Raw genomic sequence first — 19349 nt, 5'->3', positions numbered from 1 at the left:
AAAGAACGGGCTTTCTACTCCCGTAAAGAGAAAGCCCACAGGACGTCGCTGTGAGCGGGATGGACTCACGGTAACAAGACGAGACCAAGAGGGCAAAGACAGCGGCGCGCAGACGCGGGCAGCGCCCAGCGGCCAGTGGAAAGGGCCGGCCCTCACGGTGCCCCGCCCCCGCGTCTGAAACCGCCAATCAGCGGGCGGGCCCGTCTCTGACGCAGTCTTCGTGCGACGTAGCGGTATCGCGGCCGCGTCCCCGGAAGCCGAGCCCCGGCTCCCCGGCAATGGGCAGCCAGGAGGTTCTGGGCCAGGCGGCCCGTCTGGCCTCCTCCGGCCTCCTCACGCAGGTATTCCGTCCCCCGGCTGGGCCCCCGCCTGCCGCCTGCCTGGCCGCCCACATGCTCTGCCTGGCATCGATCGCGGGCCGGGGAGGCGCCCAGGGCCCTTCGGGAGCCCGACCTGGGCCAAACTCCGTCCTGAGCCCACTTGGAAGGGGCCGCGAGGGGACGTCCGGCGCCCGGATTTGGGAATGTGTGTTTACTGGCCTGGCTAGGAGACTGCAGACAACCCCCTTTCTTGCTGAGCGCACCCCATATGGCACTAGGAGAAAGAGCGTATGGTGTTCCAAACCCCTCCCAGAGATCCACGGTGATTCCACTACTCGCCCCCCTGTAGCACGGAGGAGAACGGCACTTTACGGGTTTCCAAGACGAAACCTGCGTGGCGCAGGCAGCCTCCCTGTTCCCCTGCGGGTTGGCGGTTAGGTTAGCAGCCTATCACCTAAGCTGCTGCACCACCAAGTCTCCTGATTTCTGCTTAGAATCTGCTGTTCTTAAGACAAGGGGTTAATTTCGTCCAGATCCCACCCTGCCCCACAAAGCGCCTTCCACAAGCTTCCTTCCCCTGAGTTCAGGGAGACAACAGGACCTGCACCCAACAGGTCTGGTTAGGATTCCGGTTCTGTCATGTGCTTGCTACATGATCGGCCCAGGACTAGCAAGCTCACCTGAGTGGGAGATTGGCTATACTTATCGTACCTGGTTCCTAAGGTGCTTGTGGTGACTGTTAACCACCAGGTTGACTGTTCGAAGCTACCTGCCACTCTGAGGGAGAAAGATGGGCCTTTCTGCTGTAAAGAAGCTCGGTCTTACAGTTCCACCCTGTGCTGTAGGGTCACTCTGCGTGAACATCGAGTTATGGCAGTACATGCCATATTGGTCCAAGTGTGATCTAAAGCTTCAAGTCTGGGAGCTGGTCACTCCAAGTCCAGCGACCCTTGCCCCTTCCAAGCCTTCTCACCATAAGTCCTCATGCCCTGGGTCGTAGAGAGGTGGCGTTGAGCAGTGGGGCCCCAGCTGCAGCATAGGTCTTTTCAGTAGCTAAATGCCTGCCCTTGGGGAAGTCATTTAACTTCTCTGAGCATCCTTTCCCTCATCTTAATTGAGATCTGTAATTCAACCTTACAGGGTCACTGGAAGACCTGATGCAATTGTGTGTGTTAGGGACTGCCACATTGTTGATGTGCTCTGTCCAGCTAATGCTGACTCAGCATGATCCTCGGTGACAGAGTGGAACTGCCCCATAGGGTTACAGGAGCAAACCATCAGACCTGTTTTCTTCTGGACCTACTGGTGGCTGCGACTATTGATGTTTCAGTTAGGAAAGTGCCTGGTCATCCATTGTGCCACCATGAGGTCTTCCTGGGTCAAGTACTTAATACTCCCCGTTGTCCTTAGTTGCTCTCAAGCTGGTTCTGCCTCATGGTGACCCGTGTGCAGAGAGAACTGTGCTTTATAGTGTTTCAGTGGATGTGCACGTGTGTGCAGAGAGAACTGTGCTTTATAGTGTTTCAGTGGATGTGCTCGTGTGTGCAGAGAGAACTGCTTTATAGTGTTTCAGTGGGTGTGGTCGTGTGTGCAGAGAGAACTGTACTTTATAGTGTTTCAGTGGGTGTGGTCGTGTGTGCAGAGAGAACTGTACTTTAGTGTTTCCAAGGCTGTGGTTGCCCCACCTGTCTTTGGTGGTGCCTCTGCATGGATTCATACCACCAACCCTTGGGCTAATAAACCAGGCCTTAGATGATTGTGCCACCCAGGGGCTTAATAACTGCTGTCGTTAAGGCAGGCACCAGTGTACACCGGCAGCCATGCACACAGTACACCGGTGCATTGCCAGTTCACCTCGTCGAGGGCCTCCTCCAGCCTCGCCACCAATGAAGGTGTCTGCCTCCAGCAACTGCTCCCTGGTTGAGTGTCCAGGGCAAGCCAACTGGACAGTGCTCTGTTCTGCCCCACAGGGTTTTCACTGGTCCATCTTTGGAACTAGATCCCTGACTCTGTGCTTTCTCTGACTCAGCCTGGCAGCTCTGCTGAGACCTGTCCGTCACAGGTGACACCACTCGTGTTTGAGATGCTGGGACTTAGCTGCTAGCAGTCAGCACCTCGAAAACCACCACAGAGTGACCGACAGGCGGCGAGTGCACAGTGAAGTTAAAGGCCCCTGGGGCACCATGGGTTACATTGGGCTGCTAACAATAAAGGCTGGCAGTTTAAACCCATCAGCCCCCCCATGGGAGAAAGAGGTACAGATGTACCATCTCGGAAACCGTGGGGAGCAGTTTGAGAGGGTCGCTGTGAATCGGAATTGACTCCGTGACTTTGGTCTGGGTTTCGTAATGTTGCCTAGTCTCTCCTGATGTGCATTTCCGTCTAACACAGAGGCTATGTTGCTCTTTCTTTCCTGTTTCATAACATAAAGAACTTTGGAGTTCAGTTCTTTCTCCAGAGTGCTGACTGGTCAGACTGGGAATACCTTGCTCCCAGCATGGGTCTGTAAAAGCAAGTGGAAACCACGCCAGGGAAAAGCCCTCTGGGCTAGGGATCAAGTGGTCTCCCCAGGAGGGAAATAGATAGCAAACAGAGCTGGACCACAGGTGGTTAACTAGGAAAACAGAACCAAACAAACGCTTTTATAAAACACTGTCGAGCCCTTTACAAACATGCACAAGGGCTGTGTTGCTTCTAAGTACTCTGTTCTGGAGCCACCCTGGGCATCGTGAGTGATCTCAGAGTGTCATCAGCCCAAACCTTCACTCAAACCAGCGAGGAGACAGGGGCAGTCTGGAGCGATGTTCCTTAGGCCGCGGTGACTCTGACTCTGAGGCTCAAATAAATTTGTGTGTGAGGTTTTGCTTTTAGTAGCCGTGGTCTTGAGTTTCTTAATTCAGCCTGCATGTTGTCTAGATGGTCATTCAGACATCTGAGGCAGGTTTGCTGGTACATTTTATTTAGTAGTGATTGCACAGCTTACTCTGTCTTGACCCTTCTGTGACCCATGGGACATAGAGCGCCCCCAACCATTGTTCAGCCTCTCACGGGCAGTAGTTCTCTAGGTGCACAGGGGCCGTCAAACCATGCGACTCTGAGGAGACGGCCTTCATCCCACCTGTCCTGCCGCCAGCGTCTTCCTAGGACACACTGTACGCATCCCTCACGATTGTATCAAAACCTCACACCGCACAAAGTGTTTCCCCTTGATTCCAGCAGCCTCTCAGGACTGAAAACACAGGGTGTCGACCAAAATGTCATTCAGTCCCGAAGGGGTTAGCTGAGCTGACCAGGGTAAAAACTTGAACGCCTTTTGTTTGCGAGCAGAAATACTTGCTCCGCTGCATTCCCCTTTGGTCCAGGTTATCAACCCTGTGGATAAGGAGCCTAGTTTGCTAGAGACGGGAGGAAATGAAGGCCTATAGCAATTGGAAGCTGCTGCACCGTCACAGTGAGCAGGTAGCCCCACTCTCCACTGAGCTTTCCCCATGGGGGCTCCCTCTAGGTTCACAGGTCTAAGGCCTCCCCTGGGCTCTCACCGCTGGCCGGGCGTGTTGCGGGGGGGCCTCTGACGGACTGAGGCTGTGTGCTGGTCCCATCTCACGGCCAAGGCCGCATACTCAGTGCAGTTTTCACTTCGCCTCCCCTGCCTCCTTCCTCAGGAAGCCGGTAGTATGGTGAGCTGACGCTGTGTTTGACCCCTCCCCGCTCCTGTGTGGGATTGCGTACATAGTTGGCCTGCAGACCTCCAGTTACACCTTCCTGTGTTACAGTGGTGGTGTAAGGGGCGTTTTCTCTCCAGAAAAGGGGCGTTAGCCTATCGAACCCAAAAGGTCTCATCCAAAAGGTCTCATCCGCAAAGGCTATCTCTTTAGACACTATTAGGAATGACTTTCCGCGAAGTCACCTTTTGGGAAGGGCCCCTCTAACTAATTGTTGGGGAGAAGCCAAGATCGTGTAAGATGGTTTGGTTACCTTGGATTAGGTATCTACTCTGGTGAGCCCCGAGTCCGAGGAGTACCCTGTATCTCAGTCACCTTGGACTTAAAGGGGAAAAGTTTCATCTGCAAGGCTGTGAAAAAGGGGACACGGCCGTTTGGACCTGATCTCTTGGCGTGTGGAGCCCCTGAGGGACAGTGCCACTGCACCCCTCGCTCCTACCAGGCTGTGGTGGGTCTGGGCATCACTCGCATCGCCTTCCAGGTGCAGCTGGGCAGAGCACCCTTCATGGAGCGGCCGGTCTGCCATGACCTTGGCCGGGCCCCTGAATGACCCTGTGCAGCTGGGCTCCCTGGAAGTCCCAGAGAGCAGAGCGAGGCTTGCCCCCGCCTCCCGCCCACCTGACAACCCCCGATGGAGGCAGCCCAGGAGTGTTCCTGAGCCGCTGGTCCTCAGTCTCACTCAGCACGTGCCCCTGCAGGTGGCTCTCCCTTTCCCTTTGGAGTTCTCCGTTGTGCCGTGGGAAAGACACGCCCGGCCAGCACCTCTCAGGGAAGGGGCAACTCTGAACCAACAAACGCGATCCCCCTTCTTCCCCCGCCCCCCATTTTCCACTTGAGAAAGTCGAGTGCGAAGAGATGAGATCTCATTCCTGGGCCCCACCCCACCCCCCACCCCCGCCTGGGACTCCCAGGGAGTGGGCTGAACCTGCCGTGCGTGCGTGCATGCCGCGCGCTGGCTCCCACTTGCCCAGTGCGCACTTGCCAAACAGGCTAGCAGCTTCAGCTACACTAGTACTTGGAGCCCCCACCTGACCTCGAACCCAAGGAGACCCTATGACTCGTGGGAAGTGGGGGGGGGAGGCGCCTCCTTCCACTCCTCAGTCAATGAGGGAGACTTCCAGATGGCTTACCCGGTCCCCCTCTCCAGGGTTGGGTTCTCTGACTGCCGCCCAGGGGTGCGGCGAGACCCCAGGACGGACACTCCAAGAGAAGTGGAGACAGCTGAGTTTCCAGGCGGCCCTGGTACCCTGCTAGCTCCACCTTGGGGCAGCAGCCGTGTGGCCCACTGCTCCCTCTCTGTCCTCTTCGTAGGTGGTGTTTCGTGGGGTCACCTTTGTCCTGAATGCGTTTGTTCTTCGCTTCCTGTCGAAGGAGATTGTTGGCATCGTGAACGTGAGGTGAGAGGGCTGGGCCCCAGCGCTGCCCATGACCCACCTCCCCGGCCGGTCAGGCATCCCCAGTGCTGGCCCTGCCTCCCGCCCTGGATGGCAGAGCAGGCCCTCGCAGAAGCGCGGGGTGTTGGGGAGCTGCTTTTCCTGCCCCATGGAGTGTTTGCCATTAGCAGCCTCTGCACTACAGCACATTTCTCTGCCTGCCCTTCCGCTTCGCCCGCACTTAAAGCCCAGGAGACGAGTGGGAGTAATTGACTGCTCCCGTCTCAGCAGCCGTGCATCCCTGCCCCGCTGTCAGCTCACGAGGCTGTGCTGGAACACAGAGACACACAGACACACCCGGGCTCTGGCTCCAGGCGCCGCGTGAGAGCAGGGGCTGTGCCGTGAATTCCTTGGCAGCGCCTGGATCGCAGACCCCCTTTGTCTTTTAGACTCTGTTGGCCTCCTCACCCCGCCCCCTTCATTCAAGAACACCCCATGCTCTTCACGTCTGTATTCAGAAACACCATGAGGTGTGCGATGTGAAGTGGGTGCTCAGGTGTGTACCTTTAAGTCCCGAGAGACAGGACAGCCTGTTCGGAGATGTTTCACGCCCAGAGCTCCTGACTCTGTGCAAGACCAGGTGGGCCCAGGGATCTCGAGGGGCCCAGGAGAGGCCTGGGACCCTGCATTTGACAAACTGCCGGTGATTTTGAAGCAGTGACCAAGAGTATTTTGAGCCATGGTCTTTTAAAAGCAGGGCGGAAGAGGCCCGGCTCCTCTGCGCAGCTTCTCCCCACCAACCCTTCCCCAGAGAGCTGTGGGTCCCCCTCGGCCACTTCGGCTCTATCTGTTGGACAGTAGCACCCTGTGGCAGGCTGACTCCAGAGACCTGGGCCCGTGACCATTCTCACCAGCGCTTCTGAAGCAGGCAGACCTTAGCTGCTCCTTGCCAAAGGCAGGAAGGGCCACCTGGGTGCTGCCCAGCTGGGAGGGGCCAAGGGAATGCATCCTCTGGAATGGTTGCCAGCCCCATTGCCTGTCGGAAGAGTGTCCTGGTCAGAGACTCAGCTTCTCCCACACGGGTCACCAGTACTGGTGTGGTGGAGCGCTGGCAGCCCCCTCTGCCCTCTCTTCACAGCCACCTCCACCTCTACCTCTACCTCACGCCACAGAATGTACAGATGCAGGCAGGACCAGGGGGCTGCTGCTGCAGTGTCTCACCTGGGCAGCACTTGCTCTGGTTCCGTTGCTCACATGCACACACACCCTCATACACACACGCTCACACATACACATATACTCATATATACACTCACACACATCCCCATACTCAGTCATTGTCACACTCACACACACACACTTCACACTCTCCAGTTGCCCTTGTTTGGCCCCTGGCGTGGGGGTGCACCTGGATTAGGCTGGAGGCACCCTGGAGGAGTCCACGTCAGGTACAGCTGGCCAGCCCCCAGACCTCAGCAGTGAACCCAGTCCTCACTGAGAGGTCTTACTGATGTGCCTGCGTTTCCCTCACAGGCTCACCTTGCTCTACTCCACCATCAGCTTCCTGGCCCGGGAGGCCTTCCGCAGGGCCTGCCTGAGCGGTAGGAGCCAGCGGGACTGGCCCCAGACCCTGAACCTCCTGTGGCTCACGTGAGTGGCTGGATGGGCTCTCCCTCCCAGGGCCCTGGGGCGGTCAGCAGCACTGCTGGCCTCCAGCTGCAGCGCCTCCAAGCCAATGTGGAAGTGGGTGGGTGTCTGGGCGTCAGATGGGCAGGCGGGGATGGGGCTGTGCTGAAGACACTGTTTGGCCCTTGTTCTCTGGGGGGCCAGGAGAAGAGGGGGCTCTGAGTTTGGGGTTTCTTTCTCCCAGGTGTCTAGCCCTGTTCTACACTGTGTGCAAGGTGTCTCCACTGTTCCTGACTCCCAGCTTGGGGTCCCACTTGAGTACCCCCCAAACAGAATCCCCCAAAGCTTTATATTTTTTTCACAAAACAACCTTATCACCTTCAAAGTACTCTCTCTCCATTACACTTAATACATTTGTCAGATCTGCAATTTCATTCTGGGAAACATTTTTCTTCTTTTTAATAATTTTATTGGGACTCAAACAACTCTTATCACAATCCACACATACATCAATTGTGTAAAGCACACTTATACACTCGTTGCTCTCATCATTCTTAAAGCACTCGCTTTCTGCTTGGGCTGCTGGAATCAGCTCCTCATTTTTCTTCCCCCCCTTCCCACTCCCTCCTCCCTCATGAACCCTTGATAATTTATAAATTATTATTTTGTCATATCTTACACTACCCAATGTCTCCCTTCACCCACTTTTCTGTTGTCCATCCCCCAGGGAGGAGGTTATATGTTGATCTTTGTAATTGGTTTCCCTGGGAAACATTTTTCAAACTCATCTGTTAGAATGGTTGACAGCACCTCCCTTGTTATTTTCACCACCTCTTCTACGTCATCAAATCGCTGTCCTCTCGCGTCCCTCTGTATTCTCAGACACAAAAGAGCGAAGTCAGGTGACCCAGGTGGGTGGGGCAAGAGAGGCATGCTGATTTTTGCTCCAAAACTGGCGCACTGAGGTGCTCCGTGAGCAGGTGCATTGTCATGGTTGCAAAACCAGTCCCTGTCTGCCACAAATCAGGCCTTTTTTGCCCCACACTGTTACACCATCTTTTCAGGACTTCTGAATAGAAAGTTTGGTTAATAGTCTGACCTGTTGGCATTTTCATCTGTTCAGGAGGTTGACAGACATCCAGAAGGAGGTTTGTCACCAATCGACATTTCACCTGTTTTGAAACGAGAAAGTCACTCGTGCACTTGAGTTTTCCCATAGCGCTGTCCTGTAAGCTGTGTTCAACATCACAGTGGTTTCTGCAGCATCTTTCCCGAGCAGGAAACAAAATTTTACAGCCACACGTTCTTCTCTTAAATCGGTCATCATAAAACCTGAGGTTCAATCAAAATTGCTTTTACCAAAAAATGCACTGTGACCAGAGAGAACCTTCCCAGGTGACGCCACTGGGTGCTCTGACTTGGTGAGTTGCTTGATGCTCGCCTAGTGGGAAAAATGAGTACTACAAAAGCACTGCCCAGCAGAGCCTTTTTCTGTTTTGTTGTTGTTGTTGGGTACCCCTTCATATATAGTCTTCATTTTTTCCTCCCGGAGTATCTTCTGAGCGTTTAACAACTGCTTAGAATTTACTGGAAGCCTTTGTGGGTTTCCTGTGATCTTTGTGGTGGGAGGTGGGTAGTGTGTCCTTGGAGACCATGTCCAGCAGCTGAGAACAACTTGGAAGGCCCTGCTGTAGCCACGACCTCCAGGGAGGGCCTGGTTTTCCCAGCTGCTGTGCATGGCCAGCCCATGCCGCCTCAAGGAGATGGCTGCCACAGGCAGGGGCTGGTGGCCTTCCTTTATTGGAGAGGTGGCGGTCACCACCAGTCCTGTTTCACTGCTCTGAGAAGGTCGTCAGTCCTGGGAGTCAGACTCCCCCAGTGGGACCGGGCCCTGTGTCTGCCCTTGTCCCATCAGCCTCCCTACTCTTATATCAGTGAACAGTCGGGAGCATACAGACAGGGAGGGAAGCACCGGGCCTGCCCGGCACCAGCTTTACCACGCCTGGCGTTCTCTTCCTTGTACTCTCAAAGGACACAGTTCTTTCATCTCCCTTTTCCCAGAGTCCCTCTGGGTGCGTTCTGGTCCTTGCTCCTGGGCTGGGTCTGGCTCCACTGGCTTGAAGTGCCTGACCCCAACGCTGTCCCCCACTACGGAGCCGGCGTGGTGCTGTTCTCACTTGCGGCTGTGGTGGAGCTTCTGGGAGAACCCTTCTGGGTCCTGGCACAAGCACATCTGTTCGTCAGGCTCAAGGTTGGTGCGGCTCCCGCTGTGAATGGGGAGGTGCAGACCGAGGGAGGGAGGCTGCTTCTGCTTTTATCATATGTGCACGAGAGAATGGTTTCCCCAGGCTCGACGTGAAAAAGCATTTGAAACAGGTCACACGGTCCCTCCCGTTCAACTGGTGGGACGGGCTGAGTGGACCTCTGCTGTGTGTCAGTGCAGCACGCGCTGGACAGTCAGGACGTGGAAGGAATTCACTTTCCTAGTGATCCTGTGTCGTTGGGCCCTGAGCTGGACTGTTCTCTTGGCCTCTGAAGGCCCGCTGTCTGATAGCTATACGGGCATGTCTTCACTGCTCGGTGCAGCGGGGCAGAAGCACCCCCGCGGTGGCTTGGGTCTGAAGACACTGCCTCTCTCACAGTTGCAGTTTGTTCTGAAGTCGATTAAACACACAGCAACCCGGTAGATCTCCCAGGCCAGCATCTTTCCATAGCGGATGCCGAGCCCATGTTCAGAGCACCTGCTCCAGGATCACATCACCGTCCAGCCCCAGTCTCCTGCGCCCTCAGCGATCACCCTAGTCTGTCTGCTTGCCACCATGCCCACCGCTTCCCTGAGATCTTAGACATGCTGGGCTTAGGTAGACACGCCAGCCAGACAAGTGAGGGGACTGCGCTGAGAAGGTATCACAGAGCTGACTGCCACCTAGGTCTCTACAGCCGCCACAAATGAGCACACAGGATGCAAAGTTATGGGGACTTCTTAGCCATCACCAAATACACGGGGGCAGGGGATAGGATTTCCGGCCTGAGGGCTCTGGGGCCATCAAAGGCAAGGTCACAGTGCTGTATTCCCACTGGTGAGCTTCGACTAGGGTCTTAAAAGCTGTGAGCAGGCAGCTAAGGTACAGCTGTTGCTCTCTCCCCATCCAGAGCAAAGAAGCGTCAAGAAACCCCAGACACAGTCCGCCCCAGGACTAAGGGGCCATGTGAGACTCAGCCTCCCCTTGACCCTGACATTAGACACACACACACACCCTCAGCCTGAAAGCAGGAGAACCGGGTGGAGGGGGAGAAAGACAGAACAACACTGAAGTACAGACGGGACCAAACTTACAGGAGTGGTTGGTCCTCCAGGGGAGGCCTCTTCTCTGGCTCAGAGCCCAGCCAGCAGCAGACAGACTGATGGGCGAGCAGGGACACTGTGGGAGTACATGCTCTGCTCGTAGACCAGCCCTCCGTGCCACGCATGCACATGCACTCGGGCAGCAGGCAGGAAGGGTCAGCAAAGAAGGGAGGCAGTGGGGTGAACGGTGTCTCACTGTGGGGAGTGCGGTCAATGTTCAAAACCCAGCATCCTACCCTGACGCAGCCTCTCGTTAATCTAACAAAAAGTCCTAGTGTCAGATGAAATACATTGGGGTGGCATAGGTGTGGGGGGAGAAGGGGAGCTTTCCATTCCCGGAAAGATGCCCAGTTGGGGAAGCCCCCGGGGCCGTTCTAGCCAGTCCCTGTGAGTTGACCCTGACTCATGGTGGTGAGAGGATACACCGCACAGTTTCTCTGGGATACAGTTCAGTTCCTGCCATACAAGGGACGCGTCAGTTCTGAAGCCTGATCATGTGCAGGAGGCTCATACACCTGTCGCCAGACACAAGAAGAGACCATTTCCATTAAAAGTGCCCCACCCTCATCCCCACAGCAGGGCCACTTTTCCATACGCTGTCTCAGCTCTCAGGTGTCCGGAGGCTGCATTCTCATCTGTGACCACAGTTGTATAGTGAGCCCTGCCCCGTGTCCCTGCAGGTGACCGCGGAAAGCCTGGCCGTGATCCTCAAGAGCACCCTGACGGCCTGCCTCGTGCTGTGCTGGCCCCACTGGGGGCTGTCCATTTTCTCCTTGGCCCAGGTGAGAGCCATGGCTTTCACTCCCTGTGCAAGGCCTGTTTTCTCCGTGTGCCCGCGTGGGTGGTGCCCAGTGCGTATGGGGAAGGCTGGAAGCACTGCAGGTCCACGTCGGGGGGCTTCACTGGCTGCCACTGTCCTAATCCCCACCCCACCCCTGCACTGAGACCCTAGGCTTCCCCACCTGGGGAGGACCAAACACTTGGCTTCTTGGGTCCAACGTGGGAAACTCCTCCCAGGCCCTCTGGACAAGCCCGCCTGACTCTACCTCTGATTGCTAGGGTCTCTGTGGAGGGGAGAAGGCGGTCCGAGCGGTAGGGTGTGTGATTTTCCCTGCATTTCAATCAGCTGCTTGCAGAATGGGAGGAAACTGTCCACAAGCCCGATTTAAACTTAGATCGCAATCTTCCAGAATTCCCAGGGCTCAGATCAAATCCCAGCAGATAGTTTCTGCTTTAGCCAGCAGGGGAGGGAGGGAGGGAGGGAGGGAGGGGGGCTTTGTTTCCATCTCGTCATGCTAGGTCTATTCAGATCATTTAAAGAAGCCTAGCTGTGGTGCCAGTGCTGCTTTTGGAAACAAAACAACAAAGCCCAAGGCCAGACAGTTAGCAGAGCATCTCCTAGGGTGTCGATGTTGCTCATTTTCGTGGCTGCGCAGGAAGACAGATTCAGACAGGACGATGGATGTGCAATTCTTTGCCACGCTGTGTGCCCCAAAGAGGGGCCCGATGGAAGCCGAACAGCGTAAGCAGGGAGAGCGCCTCCTAATGGCCTCGGGGGATGAGTTACACATGTCGGAAAAGTTATCTGGGGTTATTTGTGCCGAGTTTGATGGAAGCTGGAGCTGCCATTATAATTTCCGGCACACTCTCCCTCCGCGGAGCAGGGCCACAGAGTCGCCGGTGACTGGTGGGTCCTTTGTGGGAAAAGCACTTGCCTGATGACTCCACTTACTCTGCACCTGCCGGGGCTGCCTGGCAGTTCATAGGGCTGCGAGGCTCGTTCTGAAATCCTCTGCTCCTCGTCAGAAGGTCCCTCAGAGGTCTCCGGTAAACACACTGTCCCCGTCCTCGTGGGAGCAGCAGGTGAGCCCCACCCTGAGCCTTGGGGGGGCTTCACCCCTGCTCACACCGTGGGATCCTGTGTCAAACAAAAGAAAGGAGTAGTAGGAGCCTGGAGTAGTACCGAGCTCTTAAGGCTCAGTGACAGCGAGACAAACAATCCAGTTAGACGACAGGCAAGGCCCTGAATGAGCATCTCTTCCCAGAAGGAAGCACAAATGGCCAGTAAGCATATGAAAGGTGCTCGACGTCATTTGTCACTGCAGGAAAAGAAAAACAAATTCCCCCAAATTCCACACCAGTGCCAGTGAGTTCATCGTGACCCCGTGATCCTGGAGGACAGCATGGTCTGCTCGCTGCACAGTTGCCGGGCAGTCTAAACCACCGGCCTGTCAGAGGGCAGCCCCGGGCTCCTTAGGTCAATTCCAGTGACAGCCGAAGCGAGACAGCATTTTGCATCCCGCGGAGGGGCCAGAACTCTGTGGAGCAGGAGGTGATGCCCCGAGCTGCTCTCCATCGGTACAGAGATTCGGAGCCATCAGCCCACCACTCCTCGGGAGGAAGACGAGCCATCGGCTCTCATGGGGATGGACAGGCTTGGAGACCTCGGAGCAGTCCTGCTCTGTCTTCGGGGGCTGTGTGAGGGGAATTGCCCCCGACGGCTGTGGGTCTATTTATTTGTGTTGTTATTGTTGGGGACACACAGCAGAACACACCAACTCAGTGATCACTACCTATGTAATTCAGTGACACTGACCGGCTGGATTTTATTTCTTTCAAGTGGAAAATAAAAGGAGTCGGCAAGGGCATGGAAGTCCTGGGACTCGCGCCCCTTGCTGGTGGACTTGTGAAAGGATGCTGCTGCTAAGAAATCAGCTGGGTGGTTCATCAAAAGTGAATGAGCACCGGGGACCTGGGTGTGCACCCCAGAGAACTGGAAGTAAGGGTGCTGGCAGACACGCATGCAGCCACGTTCACTGTGGCACAGTTACTTTTGGTCCCAAGTGGCACAGCCCAGGGTCTGCCAAGCAGTGGACACAGAAGCTAAATGGTGGTGTGTCTCCAAGGGCAAGGGGAGGGATGGAGTACTAACTGAGAGGGGCTGCAACATGGACAGCCTGAAAACTGCCAGGACGGAAGGAGCCACTGGTCATGTGCTTCCAGTGCCCAGAAGAAGCCAGTCGGAGGGGGCAGAGAACAGAGTGAGGGAAGGGGAGGGGAGCTGATTGCAGGTGGCACCGGTTCCCTTCTGGATGGTGTCGGAGTTCTGGACCTGGACAATGGCTAGTTAGGGCCATGCAGCACTGGGAATGCACAAAAGGCCTCTGAATTGTATTTTTTTAAATGTTAAATGGAGTTTCCTCAATTAAAAAGGCAGAGAGGAACTCATGTAGCCAGAACACTGCATGAAGACTAGTTTTTGCCCTCTTCAGAGCCAGCAAGAAGAGGGAGAGAGGTGGGGAAAGGAGCTTGGAGAGAGGGGCCCGTGCCTCAGGGGGTGTTGGCATCTGGTCACGAGGTGTGTCTTCAGGGGCTGGAGGCCTGAGAGGAGGATGGCAGGTGGTCTGTGCTGTCCTCAGGCGGGGACGGCAAGTGGAGACTCCAAAGGAACAGACGCAGCATCCAGGCTCTGGGTGGGAGGGGCCTAGAGGTCCTCTTGTGTGGGGAGGAGAGAAAGGAACTTAGGAAAGGCTTTTATGGATGCTGGAACCCAAGCGGCTGTGCATGGGCTGTAACAGCCAGGCCAGCAGCGGGGAAACCCGCAGGGGGAAGGAGGTTTTCTGCTCTCCTGAAGTTTGTCTTGGAAAAGTACAGGGGCAGTTCTGTCTTGCCCTGTAGGGTCACTGAGTCAGAATTGACTTGATGGCAGTGAGTTGCTTGTTTTGTTGCCCAACTACTAACAAACCAGAGCAGCTGCTCCTGGCCAGAAGCCACCCTGGTCTCCCTCTCGGAAGGGTGGAGGGAGGGGCAGGACCTCTTATCAATACGCCTGTCGGAATTCTGCCTTCCTGGAGCCTGGAGCTCTATTCTGTGTAATCAGAATACCCCAGGTTTCCTGGGTTTCTGGAAATCCCATAGTCCGAGGTGATTATGGTAAGCCCCGGATGTGAGCATGCTGGGGGTGCGTGGGTTCTCATTGGAATGCCGAGCATATATCCTTTGAGAACAGCCATCATGCTAGTAGGCGTCTGTCATGGAAATTGAACTCCCGGCCTCCCAGTGAGGTGAGATGTTTGCCCCCTTTTCCAGGGGGATGCTGGGATGCCGAGGGGTCCCAGGCCTGCCTCTCTTGATGGAACTGATGGGCAGGCATATCTGAATGACGCCTGGGTGAAGAGCGGGTTCTGGTAAACCCTGCTTGTCCCTTTTTCCAGCTCTCCTATGCTGTGGTGCTGCTGCTCTGCTATGTCATTTACTTCGCAAAGTTACTGGGCTCCCCTGAATCCGCCCAGCAGCACAGCCTTCCAGTCTCCAGGATGATGGACGTGCTACCCAGTGTCACCGGACGTGGAGTGAGTAATGGCTGTTTGTAATCATGGCTGCCCACAACCCCAGAGGGAAAGGAACTACCTGGCCTGTTGTCAGAGCCCTGACGACCCCTGACTCTAACTTCCCCCCCTCCCCCGAGGACTGGCTTGCTGTGTCCAGAGTCAGGAGGTCTTGTTGTGGGCACACTACTGACACTTGGGGACAGGCCATTCGTTGACAATGGGACTGTCCTTTTCAACATAGAGTGTTTAAGGACATCCCTGATTTCTCCCCACCAGATGCCAGTAGCACCTGTCCCTATATCCAGGTATAGCGAACAAAAATGCCTCTAGATCAGTGATTCTCAACCTGTGGGTCTCGACCCCTTTGGGGGTTGGACAACTCTTTCACAGGGGTCACCTAAGACCATATTTCTGATGGTCTTAAGAACTGAGACACTGCTCCTCTAGGTCTCTAGGTGGTTCCGCCCACATGCAGATCTGCCAACATACAGGGGTCAGCCACCACATGAGGAACTGTATTAAAGGGTGGCCGCATTAGGAAGGTTGAGAACCACTGCTCTACATGCTGCCAATTGTCACCTGGAGGAGCTGAACCAGCTCATTGAGAAACACCTGGTAGGCCCTCCGTGGAAGGCATCACGTGCCGTGTTTAGTGCTTATTGGAGGTGTGACGCTGTCACTATGTTTAGTGGAGGGTCGAGGAGGTGACAGTGGGGACCTGGAGTCTCGCTCACCGCTGGGCTCCATGCTGCCTGGGGTGCTGGTAGCAGGCCAGGTCAGGGTGCTGAGTTGCCAGGGTGTGCCCCTGGGGAGGAGTCAGGGAAGTCTGGACCATGAGGTGTGCACGTTCGGCTTCATCTTTTCCTCCTCCGCCGCCCCCACAAACGTTAACGGAGGTCTCCTGTGGGCTGGGCTCAAGGTGCGTCCTAGTGCAGCACCTCTCCCGCAGGGCCGCTCTGCAAACGGGGCCCCCTCGGGGGGTTGCATGCGGTGCACTCAAGGAGGTTACAGCGTCAGAGGGAGCCTCCTATTCTGCTTTGAAGGTGACTGGGGACCAGGAAAATGGTCCTTCTCTGGATCTGCCGAGGCCAGGTGTGCCCAGCCAGGTGGTTCATTGGTCAGGGAAGAACCTCCGCTCGGATGGGCCCCACCCGGGGGCTCTGGGTCCCATTCTGCCCCTTTCGGCCACCTTAGTCCGTGAGGACTGTGGCCACCCGTCCACTGCACGGGCCTGAGCGCAGCCCCCACCTGGGCCGAGCTGGGCCAGCTTCCCACCCCGTGGTGAGGGCCGCTCATACCGCAGCAGCGGGAGGATAGAGAGTCGGAGCAGCAGCGGGAGGCGCTGCAGGCACCTTGTCCACGGGGGGGGGGTGGGGGGGGTGGGGGGTGGCAGGCGGCTCCGCCCCTGAGGGCACACCACGCTTGCTCCGCACCAACGCCAGGGCGCCTGTGCGCCATCGCGCCACCGCTTGGCATGCACGCGCGGGAGGGGAGGGTCCAGCTGGACTTGGGGGGTGACGTCACTGCAGGCTGCCTGCCGTTCCCTGGGGGCCCCTTCACACAAAGCTGGCGGAGCACTGACATACCATGCACACCTCCGTGGCCAAATTGTGAAACTTTGACTTCCTTCCCTTTTTAAAAATTCCCCGCCCCCTTTTTAAAATTGGCATATTATGCTCACATGATACATTTCAATAGTTCAATCATATGCACAAGAGATGTGAGGTCATCACAATCGATTTTAATACATTTTCTTCCTTCTTGTGAGCTTTGTTATTTCCCCCCAACCTCCCCTGCTGCACCCCCAAGGAACCATTAATCCAATGGCTGCTTCTGCAGATTCCACCTGCCCTGGAAACTAACAATAACACCCACCCCCCATAAAAAGACAACCTCAGTGGAAAAGAACTGGATCTTAGTGTGTTGAGCTCACCTGTCAAGGCATGGTATTTCGTAGTCACTGCCTTTCCCATCCTCAGGAGGGGTCCAATACAGCACATGGGTGTTGGGCATTCTCATGCCTGAAGCACTGTGCTGGGTGCCACACATGGAGTGGTGGGAGCAGCCCTGTTGGGGTAGCAGCACAGAGGATGGACTGCCCCTGAGAGCACCCAGAAAGGCTTCCTGGGGCAGCTGCTTTTGAGCTGGCCTTACACATGGATGTGGGCAGAGGTGCTTGTGCCTGGGTGGTGGGAATGGCCACCTGTGTCCACAGGAAGGAGGGTGTTGCTCAGGGTTGTGTGTATCTGCTGCCACTGTGCTGGGAGCGGGGTGCAGGGGGCACTGGGTGCTCAGCTTGGCTGCACAGATGAGGGAGAGAGGGAGCCCATTGTAGCCGGAGGTTGTGATGGGAAGCAAGCCTGCCTTCCTGGGCCAGGACCCAGTCATGTGGCCTCCATCCTGGGCTGAAAGTGGAGAATGAAATGGCGTGAGGTTTCAGCTCTTGTTTTTAAATGTTGTTCGAGCTTGCTGTTGTTGAGACTCTAACCCCAGCTGCGTGTGCCATTCAGTGACGTGGGTTACAGTGGGCTGTTTGCACAACCACCCCCAACCCCCTCTTCTGAGTTGCTCCTTCCTCCTTAGCATCAACTCCCTGCCCCTTTAGCTTCCTCCCTGCCCTTTCTGCTTGCTGTTGTCTGACTCCACAGAGATCGCAAGAGAGCGGCCTGCTCAAGACAGGCCATTTTTATGTGCTCACTAAGCTGTCCTCTGGTCTTAAGAAGGCATCGCCAGATAGTTTAAGTTTTGAAGACGATCTCAGGGCAGGAGTTCCAGGGGTTCATGTGTCCCACTTTGTGTGGACTCTACGAGGACTTGAAGTTCGTTCTGCATTTATCCCCCTTTGATCAGGATCATTTTACAGCCTCTGTGATCAAATGCTCCATCATGGTGGCCAGGCGCCATTCATTTCTAATGGCCTCACGTCACGGCCGAGGAGGTCATGGGATGACAGCAGCTGTCCAGGTGGAGGAAGCCTCTGTCAGTCACAGACTGAGTGAGGTCTCCCCTCACCTGTTCAGGCCTGGGCTCCACGGGAGACTGTCCTTTACCCTGCGATTGCAGATGAGGACGGTGCTCCCACCTCACAATGTGGAGCTGACACATCACAGAGCTGCAAGCAAGCCCCAACCTGACAGCGAGCAAGATGTTGCTGTGGCACTGCCCTCAGGTCGGTTCTGACTCATGGGACCCCTGCACACCTGAGGGAAACACCTCCCGGGCGGCGCCATCCTTGCAGTTGTTCTTATGTGTGAGCCCATTCTTGCCGCTACTGTGTCTGTCCATTTCTTTGAGGGCCTTCCTCATTTTCACTGACCCCCCACTATTTTACCAAGCACGATGTCCTTCTTGAGGGAACGGTCTCTCTTGTGTGACACAGGGTTCTCTAGAGAAACAAACCCAGGACACTTGTGATTTTATATATCTAGGAGATAAATAGATAGATAGGTAGATAGGTACAACATAAGACATAAAGAGCTTATTAGTCCACAGAGCAGTACAGTGGGCTCAGTTCAACTCACTTCCATGACAGTTAATACACTGGCAGTCCTTCAACTCACGAGAGCTGCTGGGTGCAAGTCAGGGAAGCAGATAGCTGAGTCTTCTGTAGAGCAATACAGGCAGTCCGACCACAGGCAGCAAACAGCAGGGCAGGTCACCAACAGTCAGCAAGATGACAGGGTCCAACAGTCCCCAGCTCAAGTGATGTATACACCAGCAGTGTGGCAAAGCAGGTCTTGAAGGAACCTCAAACAATAGCAACACAGTCCACGGGTAGGGTGTCCCACAGGTAGTGTAGCTCACAAGTTGAGGCAGAGAACCAGCTAAGGCAGCTGCACACTCGTCCGATCATCAGAGAGCAAGAGACAGAAAGGCAAGACTCGCCAAGCCATTTATGGTAACTCTTTGCCCTTCAATTAAACTGCAACCTTATGAATCCCACATGTGTTTATTGGCCAGATTGGCACAATGAACCCACCTGTCACATGCCTGACAATTTGTCCAAAGTCAGTGAGATGGCATCTTGCCACTCTTGCCCCAAGAGCACTCTGGCTCTGCTTTTTCCCAGGCAGATCCGTGTGTTCTTTGGCAGTCCACAGTACTGTCACAACTCTTCTCTGGCAACATCATTCAAATGCATGATCCTTCCCTGGCCTTCCTTATTCAGTGTCCATCTTCTCTGGGCCTCTGAGGCACTGAGCACGATGGGCTGTAATGAGCAGAGGGGTCAGAGTGAGGAAGTCACGGAGGGGAAATCCTACGAGCCGTGGAAGGTGGGATGGACATGGGTGAGGTGACAGCCCCAGAGCAGGTGGCGTGGGTGGACCAAGAGGGAGAAGGAGCTGCATGCGCCATGGTGAAGGTGAGGGGCCAAAGGGACAGAGTCCCTGGTAACTCTGGGTCAGTGTGGTCAGGATGTGGCTGAGAGGGTCATCCTGAGTCGGAAGACATGGGGAAGTGCAACTGATGTAGGTCCACGTTTCACGGTGGTTCCTCCACGGAGTTCCTGTGCACCCCCACCTGCCCCTCCGAACCTCGGTTTCTCCATCAGCACAGGGATCCTGGAGAAACTCACACTGTATGCCCCAGTCTAGCTCTGCAGCCCTGACGGCATTTGTCATCCTGAGCCG

The 19349-nt window shown here is 55.6% G+C and overlaps 1 protein-coding gene across 3 annotated transcripts in view; it reads left to right on the top strand.

Annotated features, from left to right (window-relative positions):
• Positions 1-220: 220 nt before the first annotated feature.
• Positions 221-19349, top strand: part of RFT1 (RFT1 glycolipid translocator homolog) — a 34297-nt gene continuing 15168 nt past the window's right edge. For 2 of the 3 annotated variants that reach the window (XM_075547518.1, XM_075547520.1), the window contains exons 1-6: positions 221-341; positions 5354-5439; positions 6949-7065; positions 9103-9292; positions 11068-11169; positions 14602-14739. In XM_075547518.1, the coding sequence (XP_075403633.1) occupies positions 279-341; positions 5354-5439; positions 6949-7065; positions 9103-9292; positions 11068-11169; positions 14602-14739 (696 nt within the window). In that variant the 5' untranslated portion in view covers positions 221-278. The remainder of the gene's footprint in view (positions 342-5353; positions 5440-6948; positions 7066-9102; positions 9293-11067; positions 11170-14601; positions 14740-19349) is intronic. The other variant, XM_075547519.1, reaches the window with a different exon arrangement.

The sequence above is a fragment of the Tenrec ecaudatus genome, chromosome 4 (assembly GCF_050624435.1).
Source record: "Tenrec ecaudatus isolate mTenEca1 chromosome 4, mTenEca1.hap1, whole genome shotgun sequence".
NCBI lineage: Eukaryota > Metazoa > Chordata > Mammalia > Afrosoricida > Tenrecidae > Tenrec > Tenrec ecaudatus.
The sequence above is the reverse complement of the archived record's forward strand: the minus strand, read 5'-3'. Positions and strand labels throughout refer to the sequence as shown.